The following is a 13,740-nucleotide window of genomic DNA, read 5'->3' on the forward strand; positions in this document are numbered from 1 at the left end:
GCATTGGAGACCAGATAGAAGTGGAGATCAGCAGCTGATATACATCAAAATATAAAGCAATATTAACAGGAAGTCACAGTTTTTTTTCCTTCTTTCTTTAATCAGTTAATATATTTCTCTAAAATATTCCATATTATTTAGGCAAAAAAAAAAAAATTAACTTACCCACTAAAAGTAGCCAAAACACAACTGTAAGGATGGTAATGTATGATGTCACATTAATAAAATGTTAGTATTTAACCAGAAAATCCATATATAATTTATAAGAATTATTCTTACAATCACTTATTTACTAAGCTAAAACCATGTAAAATAAACTGCTCTATTAGGGTAAGCTGTTTACAACTTACAGCTACTAGACATTCTTCCACAAAAGGTGTCAAGACGTGTGGGCGGATGGTGACCATGATGTCTCGGAAATCAATGGCTGTGACCCTTCCAGTCCTGGCATTGTCCCGTTGCACAAATGCTTGCTTTGCATGCTCCAACTGTATTTCCTACAAATAAAGAAGGTGAAATACTTTACGCTTCTAACTTAATTACTACAAATGACTGATCGTTTTCAAAATTAGGGTATAGAAATACAAATAACATCTTTATTTAACAAGCGCCCACCCATTTGTTAAATAGTGCCCCCAAGCATATGTCTCCTTCCAAGCGAGGAAACTTTTTTTTTTTAATTTTTATTGTGCTTTAAGTGAAAGTTTACAAATCAAGTCAGTCTCTCACATATAAACTTATATACATCTTACTACATACCAAGGGAGAAAACTTCGTTCCGACCAGTGAAGCTGTCTTGAGAAAATGTAGTCTACCTTAAATCTCCTATCTGAGGACACCAAATCACTTTTGTGCTCTGCTTGAGCCCAAGGACACAAAGAAAATAAAAACTGGAGTGACATATGAACTTTGGTAGGTTCAAAGATCTGGCCAAACCCGGCTTTGGTGATGCAGGTGATGAAATGAAAAACGTTTGCAGGGACATTAACCTTTCTCCAAGGAAGAGAAAAAATTTTTAAGTCCACCTGGTACAAACGTGATGTAACAACAGACAGAGAAGAGCGATTCTCCTCTAGAACCTGCAGTTCCTTATCTCCAAGGTTTGGGTTTCCCAGCCTTGGCACTACTGGCATTTGGGGCTGGTTAAGCCTTTGTTGTGGGGGCTGCTCTGTGCATTGCTGTATGTTCAGCAGCACCCCTTGCCTTTTCTCATTTGCTACATGTTGCATGACAATCGAAAACACCTCAAGACATTACCCAAATGTCCCTTCGGGTGCAAAATCACCCCAGTTGGGGATGACTGCTCTAGAATAAGGAGTTGGACAGTATGTGAGTCAGAGAAGGCAAAACCATGGCAGTACCTTTGAATATATGCTTCAATTCATATAATCTAAGGACAGGAAGCCCAATCTTAAAGCACTGATACTATTCTCAGGGGATAAGTATACACCAAAATAAAACATAGCCTCCCATCAAAAACGAGTGTGAACCATGTAGGAGAAACACCCCTTCTGAAGAGAAGGGATTTTACTATCTTCCTCACATTGCTCTGCCCATTTCCCACACCGGCCCATGACCATTGACTGAAATCTAATCTATATCTAACTTTAAAGGGTATCACTAATGTGGCTCTTAATAACTTCAAACTATTTAAATAAAAAGGTATTACTGGATGATATAGATGAATTTTTTTTTTTCACTTTGTTTGGTGAGATGATGTCTCAGTCCACAATACCACAAGCTGTGGTTCTAACTCATGGTGACTCCATGCACGTCAGAGTAGAACTGTATTCAGTAGGGTTTTCGATGGCTGATGTTTTGGACGTAGATTGCCAGGGATTTCTCCTGAGGTGCTTCCGGGTGGACTAGAACCTCTAACCTTTCAGTTAGCAGCTGAGCGTGTTAACCTTTGCACTACCCAAGGACTCTAATAACTTGGTAGTTATGTAAAACGTAAGTGTCCTTATGAATTAGTGCAAACCAAAGTTTGGAAGAAATGACATGAATCTGTTATTGCTTTAAAATATTCCATCCTCTTCTTGCTCCTCCCAAAAGCAGGGGAGGGGGGCGGATAAAAGAAGACTAATAAAATCTTGGTCATAACTGAAGTAATGGCTACAACAGTAAGTCATTATACTTTTCTCTCTAAACATGTAGTTTCAGTATATCTACAATGAAATATATTAAAAAAGGCATTTAATAGTAAGAGTCAGCATTCTTATTCTCTTCAAATGTTTCTTCTCAGTTAGGCATTTGCCAGTTTTGATCCAGCTTGTCCTTGCTAAAACTCTTTTCCTGGACCTTAACCTTTTTGGCATCTCATCCATTCACTCCTTAAACGGAGGCATTCATCAGCTCTCTGTTCTCAGGTCTTCTCACTCTACTCTGCTAGGAGGGTCCTCCATTACCAAGGCCTCAAGGATTTCTTTTATGCCAAGGTTTGATTCCCAAATCCTAAGCACTCACTCCTATCGGCTAGGCCAGAATTTCTGTTTGGGTATATATCCATGTAGGTACCTTGTTAAAGCCATAAAATAACACTTATTGTTGTTGTTAGGTGTCATCAAGTCGGCTGACTCATAGCAGACCCTAATGAAACACTGTCTGATCTGGCATCATCCTCACCATCATTGCTATGATTGAGCCCACTGTTGCAGCCACTGTATTAATCCATCTCTTTGAAGGTCTTCCTCTTTTTAAGCTGACTCTACTTTACCAAACATGATGTCCTTCTCCAGGGACTGGTCCCTCCTGTAACATGCCCAAAGTATGTGTGACAAAGTCTCGCCACCCTTGCTTCTAAGGAGCATTCTGGGTACACTTCTCCCAAGACAGATTTATTCGTTCTTCTGGCAGTCCGTCATATATTCAATATTCCTCACCAACACCACAATTCAAATTAATCAATTCTTCTGTCTGTCTTATTCACTGTCCAGCTTTCACATGCATATGAGGTGACTAAAAATACCACGGCTTTGTTCAGGTACACCTTAGCCCTCTAAGTGATGTCTTTGCTTCTTAACACTTTAGAGAGGTCTTTTGTAGCAGATTTGCCCGATACAATATGTCATTTGATTTGAGTGCTGCTTCCATGGGCTTTGATTGTGGACCCAAGTAAAATGAAATCCTTGACAACTTCAATATTTTCTCTGTTTATCATGATGTTGCCCATTGGTGCAGATGTGAGGATTTTGTTTTATGTTGAGGTGTAATCCATACTGAAGACTGTAGTCTTTAATCTTCATCAGTAAGTGCTTAAAGTCCTCTTCACTTTCAACAAGCAAGGTTGTGTCATCTGCATAACTCAGGCTGTTAATGAATCTTCTTCCAATCCTGATCCCCTGTTCTTCTTCATATAGTCCAGCTTCTAGGATTATTTGCACTAGCACACCAACTGAATGCACACCTTTCCTGATTTTAAACCATGCAGTATCCCCTTATTCTGTTCGCACAACTGCCTTTTGGTCTATGTACATGTTCCACGTGAGTACAATTAAGTGTTCTGGAATTCCCAGTCTTGACAATGTAACCCATAATTTGTTATGATCCACACAGCTGAATGCCTTTGCATAGTCAATAAAACACAGGTAAACATCTTTCTGGTATTATCTGCTTCCCTTTCTGAATTCAGCTTGAATTTTCTGACAGTTCCCAGTCCATATATTACTGCAACAGCTTTTGAATGATCTTCAGCATAATTTTACTTGCATGTGATATTAATGACACTGTTCAAACATTTCCACATTCTGTTGCATCACCTTTCTTTGGAATGGGCACAAATATGGATCTCTTCCATTCGGTTGGCCATGTGGCTATCTTCTAAATTTCTTAGCATAGATGAGTGAGCACCTCAGCACTGCATCCGTTTGTTGAAACATCTCATTTGGTATTCCTGGAGCCTTGTTTTTTTTGCCAGTGCCTTCAGTGCAGCTTAAGCTTATTCATTTCCATGAGTTCTTGATCATATGTTACCCTCCAAAATGGCTGAATGTTGACCAATTCTTTTTGGTACAATGACTCTGTGTATTCCCTCCATCTTTTTTTTTTTTTTTTTTTTTTAATGTTTCCTGGATTGTTTAATATTTCCCTGTAGAATCCTTAAATATTGCAACCCGAGGCTTGAATTTTTTTCTTCAGTTCTTTCTGCTTGAAAAATGTTGAACATGTTCTCCCCTTTTGCTTTTCTAACTCCAGGTCTTTGTATGTTTCATTATAATACTTTACTACGTCTTCTTGAGCTGCCCTTTGAAATCTGTTCAGATCTTTTACTTTATCATTTCTTTTGTTCTCTTTAGCCACTGCATGTTCAAAAGCAAGTTTCAGAGTCTCTCCTGACATCCATTTTGGTCTTTTCTTTCATTCTTGTCTTTTAACAATCTTTTGCTTTTTTCATGTATGATGTCCTTGATGTCATTCTACCACTCGTCTGGTCTTCAGTCATTAGTGTTCAACGTGTCTAATCTATTCTTGAGATGGTCTCTAATTTCAGGTGGGATATACTGAAGGTTGTACTTTAGCTCTCATGGACTTGTTTTAATCTTCTTCAGCTTCAACTTGAACTTGCATATGGGCAATTGATGGTCTGTTCTGCAGCTGGTCCTGGGCCTTGATCTGACTGATGATAGCAAGCTTCTCCATCATCTCTTTCCACAGATGTAGCTGATTTGATTCCTCTGTATTCCATCTGGAGAAGTTCACATGTATAGTCACTGTTTATGTTGTTGAAAAAGGTATGTGCAACGAAGAAGTCATTGGTCTTGCAAAATTCTATCATGCAAACTAGCATCATTTCTGTCACCAAGGCCATATTTTCCAATTACTGAGCCTTCTTTTTTGTTTCTACTTGTCTGTCAGTTTGTCATACTGCGATGGCTTGCGTGTTACTGTGATGCTGAAAGCTATGTCCCTGGTATTTCAAATACCAGCAGGGTCACCCATAGTGGACAGGTTTCAGCAGAGCTCCCAGACTAAGACAGGCTAGGAAGAAGGACCTGGTGGATTACTTCTGAAAAAACTGACCAGTGAAAACCTTAAGAATAGCAGCGGAACCATGTCTGATACACTGCCAGGAGATGAGCCCCTCAGGTTGGAAGGGACTCAGATTATAACTGGGGAAGAGCTGCCTCCTGAAAGTAAAGTCAACTTAAATGATGTGGATAGGGTCAAGCTTTTAGGACCTTCAGCTGCTGATGGGGCACGACTCAAAAAGAGAAGAAACCGCTGCAAACATCCATTAATAATCAGAATGTGGAACGTATGAAGTATGAATCTAGGAAAATTGGAAGTCCTCAAAAGTGAAATGGAATGCATAAAAATCAGTATCCTAGGTGTTAGTGAGCTGAAACAGGCTGGAATTAGCCATTTTGAGTCAGATAATCATATGGTTTACTATGCCGGGAATGACAAACTGAAGAAGAATGGCATCACACTCATCGTCAAAAAGAACATTCTAAGATCTGTCCTGAAGTACACCCCTGTCAGTCATAGAATACTATCTCTATGCCTACAAGGAAGATCAGTTAATATGACTATTATTCAAATGTATTATTCACCAACCACTAAGGCCAAAGATGAAGAAACTGAAGAATTTTACCAACTTCTGCAGCCTGAAACTGATCAAATATGCAGTCAAGATGCACTGATTAAAAAAAAGCACTTAAGCATCATCAAAGCCACTACTGTATGCCCCCCCCACCCCCGCCAGCCCCCAACATTGCTGCTCCCCCGCCCTCTGCCTGCCATGTTCAAAGCTTAATTGTTAGCATGTTGTTTTTCTGGGCACCTCACCTAGAAGTCTGTCATTTAAAATTCTTCCGTCTCTCTCTTCCCCACAGAAAATCAGTTGCAAAATTGTGTCACTTAGACTTTTGAAAGTTTATTCCAGTGCCATCTTTTCCTTTCACTCCTGATGGCACTGGTTCAGGACCCCCTCTGATCTTGTCTAAATCATCACAGTAGTTCCAACTGTCAGTGTGGTGCTTCTCTCTGACTTCTGCAATCCTCCTTGCACATGTTACCAGTTGCCTTTTAGAATCTCAAATCTGACTTCAAACTCCGTATGCAGAAACCTCTGACAACCCTTCACAATAAAGCCCCATCCGAAGCAGAGCACTCAAGACTGGACAGGAGTTACGGTTAGCCTCATCTCCCATCATCCCATGCCCTGCCCTGCCAACCTTTCCACACTCTTCCCTCCTCTTGTGTGGCCCATTACCCCTTTATCTAGCTCCTGAAATCCACCACTTTCTCAAGGTTTAAGTTAAATGCCTACATATCACTAGCCCCCTAGCCAAAAACAACTGATCTGAATTCATGTGGTAGCCTGCCTGAACCTCAGTTATAAGGCTTGTCTTATTCCATCTAACTTTATAACCAGTTGTTTACATTTCTGTATTTCTCCTATCCCACTTACGGTGTTAGGCAAGATACATACAGTAGGTGCTCAACAAATGATATGTATTATTATGTTGTTATTAGATGCCATCTTGTCAGTTCTGACTCATAGTGACCCTATGTACAACAGAATGAAACAATGTCCGGTCCTACACCACCCTCATTATCGTGAGTCATAAAAATCATTAAATTCATTGCTGTGAAGTCGATCTCGACTCACAGCAACCCTACAGGACAGAGCAGAACTGCCTCACAGGATTTTCTGGTGGATTCAAATTGCTGACCTTTCTGGTTAGTAGCTGAACTCTTAACCACTGTACCACAAGGACCCCATAAACCGTAAGTATTCTATGAGTCATCAGTACTCTATAAAACCAACACAATGAACAAATCTATGGTCTACTAAGCAAAAAGGGGTTCTCAGTACGAGTGCTTCCAGTTTAAGAGGCAGGAACAAATTGGACTGCAAAACACCCTATAGTGAAAAATGACTACAGTATGTACTCAACTGAAAGTGAATGAGCTCTGTCTCACTTGAACTACGAGATCTACTGTTAAAGATATCATAAGCCTAGATTACTCTCAACAATAGTAGAAACTATATTCAGTTATTTACCATTTTCCATAGTTTATAGCTCAAATAGAGTCTTAGGGATCTTCAGATCATTATATCAAAAACTGCATCACTTTCCTTGGCTACTCCATCTTCTGAGAAAGCACTGAACCAGAGCACCCAGATCAGCCTGTTTGGATTGCCAAATTGGGAAGCAGATGCCGGAGTGACAGCAATGCTTATATCGAGGGCAGGGGATGCGTCTGTAATGAGGATGCACAGGTAAACCTAACAAGTACTTAGGTCCACCAACAGACTGATATTCCTAGATCTGAACCCAAAAGGGGTAAAACTGGGGCAGAAAGCTTTTAGTATGCATGGAATATAGCATCTGTAAAGTAACGTTCACTTCCAAAATGAAGGAATGATGGGAAATCAAGCCATGCATGTGGGTGATGGGAGAACAACAGAAAAATTAATGGTTACATTCAAACACTTAAAAGTTAAACGGCTATCAGAAAAAAAGAGAAAAAAAGTTATTTGGGAAGGGAGAATCAAGATGTCCTTGCATTTAAAAAAAACAAAACAAAAAGAACTAACAGGTAAAAGAGAGATTAGACTTACCCTCTGTATTTTGTATTAAAAAAATAAAAATCAGTGCAGAGAAGCTAGTATATGAGCCAGTTTTAACACAATACACTGAGGAAGTATTCAAGCTTTAGAACTATTCAGCAATGAAATACCTTGAAAAGTAGCAGGTTCCATATCCCTGGAAATATTTGTTCACCTATAGGCTGGAGATCATATGCCAAGGAATTTATTTTAGTTTATTTCATTTTAATAGAAGGAGTTAGAGAAGCAATACGTATGATGACAAAAATAAAAGATTTGGGATTGTACTGTGCAAAGCTCAAACATCAGTCTTCACACTACTGGCTGGACGTCTTAGGTATGTGTGTTTGCACAGAAGAGCCTGGGGCTCTCTTCTACAATACCACTTGGTTTGTAAACTGGAGGTCATATACAGCTGGCATTTAAACTGCAGCTTTGATTTTCATCCACATGAAAGGTTTAAACAGATAATCTCTCAAGTCCTTTCCAATATAAGTCTTTGGGTCTTTCCAAGAAGCCCTCAATAAGCAAGGGCAGTTCTGCTGAGTCATTTCGAACTAGCCACAGGAATCGAAACATGAAGACCAGACAGGGTGGAGAATAATAGTAATGGTTGAATGCTTAAACACTTACTACAGGCCAGGCGCTATGCCCAGACTTCAAAGACAGCATTTCATTGAAGCCTTACAATAATTCTTTGAAGAAAGAATTATCTTCATTTTATAGAGGGGCACCTGAAGTTTATGGAGGGATGTTAAGTAACTAGTCCAAAGTCACACAGCTAAGAAATGACACAGCTGAGATTCACACCAAGGTATGTTGGATTCCAAAGTTGAGATTCTTAACCACTAACCTATACTGTCCTGGGTAAAATCCTAAGTAAGCATATCAGAGTAGATCTGGATGGAAAAATGGAGAAGAGCTGTTATGAAAAGTTTTACTCATGACTTGACTACAGAAATGCAGCAAGACATGTTTCCAAGAATTCTTATCCTGGGTGATGGCAGAAACAGGAGAATCTACTGCAAAGAAAAATGACTCAGCTGTTGCCTATAAGTCCACTCGGACTCATAGAGACCCCATGTGTATCACAGTAGAACTGTGCTTCACGGGGTTTTCAATGACTGATTTTTCAAAGTAGATCGCCAGGCCTTTCTTTCATGGTGAACTTGAACCTCCAACCTTTTGGTTAACTCCTCAAACTGTTAACCATTTGTACCACTCAGGGATTCCCAAAGAAAAGTACTTCAGGAGAAAGAAGCTGAGGTGGCTGACTATGATAAGAAAATTGGAATGAGATGAGTATATGTAGTTGTAAACACAAGAAAGATGGAGGTACTGGGAGAAATGTAAATCCGGGAAATTTAAACAACAGAATTTTAGGGGAGAAAAAAAGCTAACATTTATTAAGTGCTATTAAGCATATACTGTGTCCCAGAGACTGTGGTAAATGTTTTCTGGCATCATCTCTTTGAATCCTCCTAACAACCTTATGTGGTAGGCCCTACCATCACCACCATTTTGTAGATGGAAAAAAGAGGCGAAGAGCAGCCAAGCATCACACAGTGCGGAAGACGAAACTCTTATGTACCCAAGAAGTCTGGCTCCGGAGCCCAATCTTAACCTACACGAGAATGCCTGCTCCTTTTAGAAGGAGGCCTACAAAACCCAGAAAAAAGAAATAATAGTTGTAGAAGTAGATGAGATCACCCCATAGTGCATACAAAGAGCAGGCAGATAACAAAATATAATTGACACCTAAGTAAGTAAGTACAGAAAATAAAGAAGGCCTGAGACCTTGCAGAAAACCCAGAGAGCTGGGAAGGTGGCATGCCTCTGTGAAGAGAGCTCTTAACAATGTTCCTGTTGTTGTTAGGTGCCACTGACCTAGTGCCACTCATAGTGACCCTATGTGACAGTGTAGAACTCTGCCCCATATGGTTTTCTAGACTGCAATCTTTATAGGAGCAGATTGCCATGTCTTTCTCCCATGGAGTTACTGGATGGGTTTGAACTACCAACCTTTTTGGTTAGTAGCTGAGTGCTCAACTGTTATACCACCAGGGCTCCTGTCAGACAACAAGTGCTTACTAAATGCTGCTGATGGAGACCAGGAACTGACTACAAAGGAAGGGCCCTTGTGTCACCTAAGGCTAGAAGACCCCAGAGCAAAGGGCTGTACTGCTATCTCTGGCATAGCTCTGCTCAAGCGCATACAAGGAGGCCCAATTTCTCTCCAACATTTGTCAGTGAGCTGTTTTCCATTCCTTCTATTCTGGTGCATGATGATTAACGAAGAGACTTTTACTGTAGCAGTTTCTAAGTACCTCAACATACACATTCAGGTTGCTATGGGGGAAAAAATCAAACCCTTCAAAATTGCTAGTTGTGCAGAAATAAACACATATAGGGTTATACTATACTACTTTAGGTCTAACATTCATGCTTCTAATAGTTCCAGACCTGTCATTTCCTTAATAATCTCCAATTTTCAAGTGGGTATATTTTGAACGTAAAAATTCTCTCCACCTCTATTCAGACATGCAAGTTTGCTTCAGCCTGAGAATAATTTATCAGGAACAACAACAACAACAAAAAAAGACCCTCAAAACAAGGAGCAGATCCAGACGATTTATATTAAAAAGCTGAGAACATCAAAAAAGACTCCTGGCAAATTTGCAAGTTTGAGTTTTATACAGTTTTGAAATACAATTAAAAAAAAATCTAAAGCTTTAATAAAAGCAGGGAGTTATCAAAAAGGAAATGATTCAAAAGGAATCCTTTTTAGTGGTGGTGGCAGAAGGATTCTGGGGGAATATGCAGGACATGTTTATCAAAACAAGGAACAAAAATGCATAAGGATGGTTTCCTGAAAACAAAAAAAATACAGTATAAATTTAGCCCTTATTTCATACGAATTTTACATTACATCAAGTATCAGAACCTGCATGCCATCTACTATATAACTACCCACTTCATTTTCATAATTTTATGCTAAGTTGTAACAAAAGATTCTAATTAAAATAAAGAACTGCAGATTTTAAAGAGTAAAAATATAACTTAGCAACAAAATAGGTAGAATGCTAAGTTCTTCCCATTCTCAGCATTTTTCTGTGCTCTCCAAACTAAAAAATAAAAAATTAAAAAAATAATTTTTTTTTTTTTCTCCAAACTCAGCCCGCGCCACCAGACTTTCAGGGCTCAGGGTGAAATTTCATCTCCAATTCACTGGGTGGGGACTTTGACTAAAAGGGTCTTCAGAAGCAGTGTCACATGTGGTACTGCACGCACAGCAACACCTTGGCAGAAACCAAGTACAGAGCTTTTCCATCTCAATTTCCCTGCTCTTCTGATTTAACGTTAAACTTCACAGTGGGCAGCATCCAGGGAGATGCTGTATGGAGTGTTCATTTTTACCGGGATGTTACTGTAAAAGCCTGCACAACGGGCCGCTCAACAGAACAGCAAGCTAACACCATGGGCACAACAGCACAATGAATCCTGATTTCCCTCACCCAGAGAGTACAAAGTGTACAACATGAACGGAACGTGCCCTGCATCTAATCCTGCAAGTGACCAGGATACTACCTCATCTCTGGTCACCTGCCTCCAAACTGGCAATGGCTTCCATTTGGACAGAAAATACCATCTACTCTATTGGCAAAGCTGAGGGTAAACAACATTAGCCCCTTTTACTGATTATTTCATTTTAGAGCATCAAGTGGAGCTGTATTTATGAAATGGCATCAAAACTACATTACAGACGCCATCTGGTCCAACTTAAAATCAACAAAAAAACCACTTAAACATGCTGCAAATGCAAAGGCAACTGTGGTGTCTGGTTACTAAAGGTCCATGTTCTAGATATTTTAACTAACACAGATGCCACGTTGGGCAACACAGGAGAGGCACAAATGACTCAGGTACCCCAATCCTAAGCAAGAAGCTTGTTAACTGTACGCTATCCTGTTTAGACAATTGTGACTTTAATGAGTTCTGCCACAAGTGATTTTTTTTGGTGTTGTTAGCTTGAAATCCATTATCATTTCCAAAGTTTGAGAATTTGGTTTCAACGTGGTAAGTTGAAGTTGTTTTATTTTGTTTGAGGAGTGGGCCATTTGTCTTTAACACGTAGCCTATTTGTGTTGAAATTTTTTCCTTACACCAGGATGGCATGACCAATATAGTAGCAAACCATAATCGGTGATGACTACAGAGCCCAGAAAACAGCTGATTAGCAGCCGGGATGCTCTGGCCTCTAGAGGGACAAGTAGAACCACCAGCACCTGGAAGTAGCTGCTTTCCAGTGCTCACTCCTCTAGTGCTCATAACCTCAATAATCAAAATATCTATTTTGCACAGAGAAAACCTGGGCTGATCCTCATGCCTCACTGACTCATAAGCTAAAATAAATGGAATTTCAATGTAACAGAAAAGAGCCAAAGGTGTTCAGTTGCATCATCGGCATGAGTGTGCACTGGCATCCAATGGGTCATCACGGAGTTTGTGCGACTTGAAGACAAGGGTCCTTACCAATGAGAATGGCAGTCTGTTACACCAGACGCAGCTCTAATTCCCTAGTTCCATTGCCAGTTCTATCAACTATGATTCACCTCTTGGGTTTCATCATTCTTGTCTGACAAAATAAGCACCTGAATTAAATGACTGTAAAACACTTAGACCCCTGATCAGAGCTCCTGTTGGGTCAGGCAGCCTGCATTCTTAAACTCTAACCAATGAGAAGACATTAGCTAGTATCAGTAGCCCCATTCCTTCCCAAGTCAGCTATCCTGACTCTTGGTAACTAACGGAATCCCAACTTCAAAATTTGCCTCTCCACCTATTTACAGCACTACAAATTTCTTCATGATTCCTATTCCTAAAGCAATAGTAGGAAGGCCCCTGGAAACAGAAAAAAATTTCCTGGCTCCATAAAATGGGGAAAACAATTCTTGGAAAGCTGAAGTCCATAGGATCATAGGTAGGGCTTCTACAGTATGATCCTAACTCCAAGCAACTGAGGAGAGTGACGGAGCCAATCAACCAACACACTCATGAGCAGCTACTATGTGCAAAGAACTACTCTGTAGCTCATTAAAGCCTCCTACTCTTCATGTGCTTCCCAGGTATCTATAAAGGATACCACTGTCTTAGTTACCTAGTGCTGCTATAACAGAAATACCACAAGTGGATGGCTTAACAAACAGAAATTTATTCTTTCACAGTTTAGGTGGCTACAGGAAGTCTAAAATTAGGGTGCTCGCTCTAGGGGAAGGCTTTCTCTCTCTGTCTGCTGTGGGGGAAGGTCCTCATCAATCCTTCTCTGGGTCTAGGAGGTTCTCAGCTCAGGGACCCCAGGTCCAAAGAACATGCTCCACTCCCAGCTCTTCTTTCTTGGTGGTAGTAGGTCCCCCTCTCTCTGCTTATCTCTCCTTTTATCTCTTGTAAGATAAAAGGTGATGCATACCATACCTGGGAGAAACTCCCTATACACTCAACCAGGGCTGCATTCCACCCTAACCCCCTTTAACATAACCTAATCTTGCCTCATTAACCACAGGCAGAGAATAGGACTTATAACACATAGGATGATTACATCAGATCACAAAATGGAGGACAACCACACAATACTGGGAATCACGGCTTAGCCAAGTTGAAACATATTTTGGGGGTACGCAATTTAATCCACGACAACTACCATCCAACCACTTGACCATGTCTAAAACCTGGCAGTCAACCTTGAGCTCTGCAAATCTGTGACTGTCCCCATCCTATTAAATCACCAAGCCTTTTCAGGTCCACCCCTTAACTTCTCTTGAATTCATTTACTTTGGCCTATGACTGTTACCATCTACCTAACTCAGGCCATAGTTGTTTTATTCTTGGCTTAGAAATTAGCCAACTGGTTGCCCCCTCCTTAGTCTATCTTCTTACTCCATTTTCCACACGACAGCCAGAGTGCAACACAAATGTGATCACGTTTGCCTCTCTAGGCTTCCCACCAGCCTCAGGATGAAGACTTAAAGACTGGATCCTATACTTTTAAACTGCCAGGGTTGTGTAGTCTACACCAGTGCTCTAGTCTAGATCAGTGTTTCTCAAAATGTAGTCCTCAGACTACAGGAAGCATCACAATTCAGGATGCTTGTTGGAAAAGTAGTTTCTTAGGCCCTATCCAGACC

General features: G+C 40.3%; 1 protein-coding gene across 2 annotated transcripts in view; it reads right to left on the reverse strand.

Annotated features, from left to right (window-relative positions):
* The window catches only part of SLC25A13 (solute carrier family 25 member 13), a 240,248-nt gene that overhangs the window by 92,317 nt on the left and 134,191 nt on the right, over nt 1-13,740 (reverse strand). For both annotated transcript variants that reach the window (XM_049893073.1, XM_049893074.1), the window contains one exon: nt 351-497. In XM_049893073.1, the coding sequence (XP_049749030.1) occupies nt 351-497 (147 nt within the window). The remainder of the gene's footprint in view (nt 1-350; nt 498-13,740) is intronic.

Source organism: Elephas maximus, chromosome 8 (genome assembly GCF_024166365.1).
Source record: "Elephas maximus indicus isolate mEleMax1 chromosome 8, mEleMax1 primary haplotype, whole genome shotgun sequence".
In the NCBI taxonomy this organism is placed as follows: Eukaryota; Metazoa; Chordata; class Mammalia; order Proboscidea; family Elephantidae; genus Elephas; species Elephas maximus.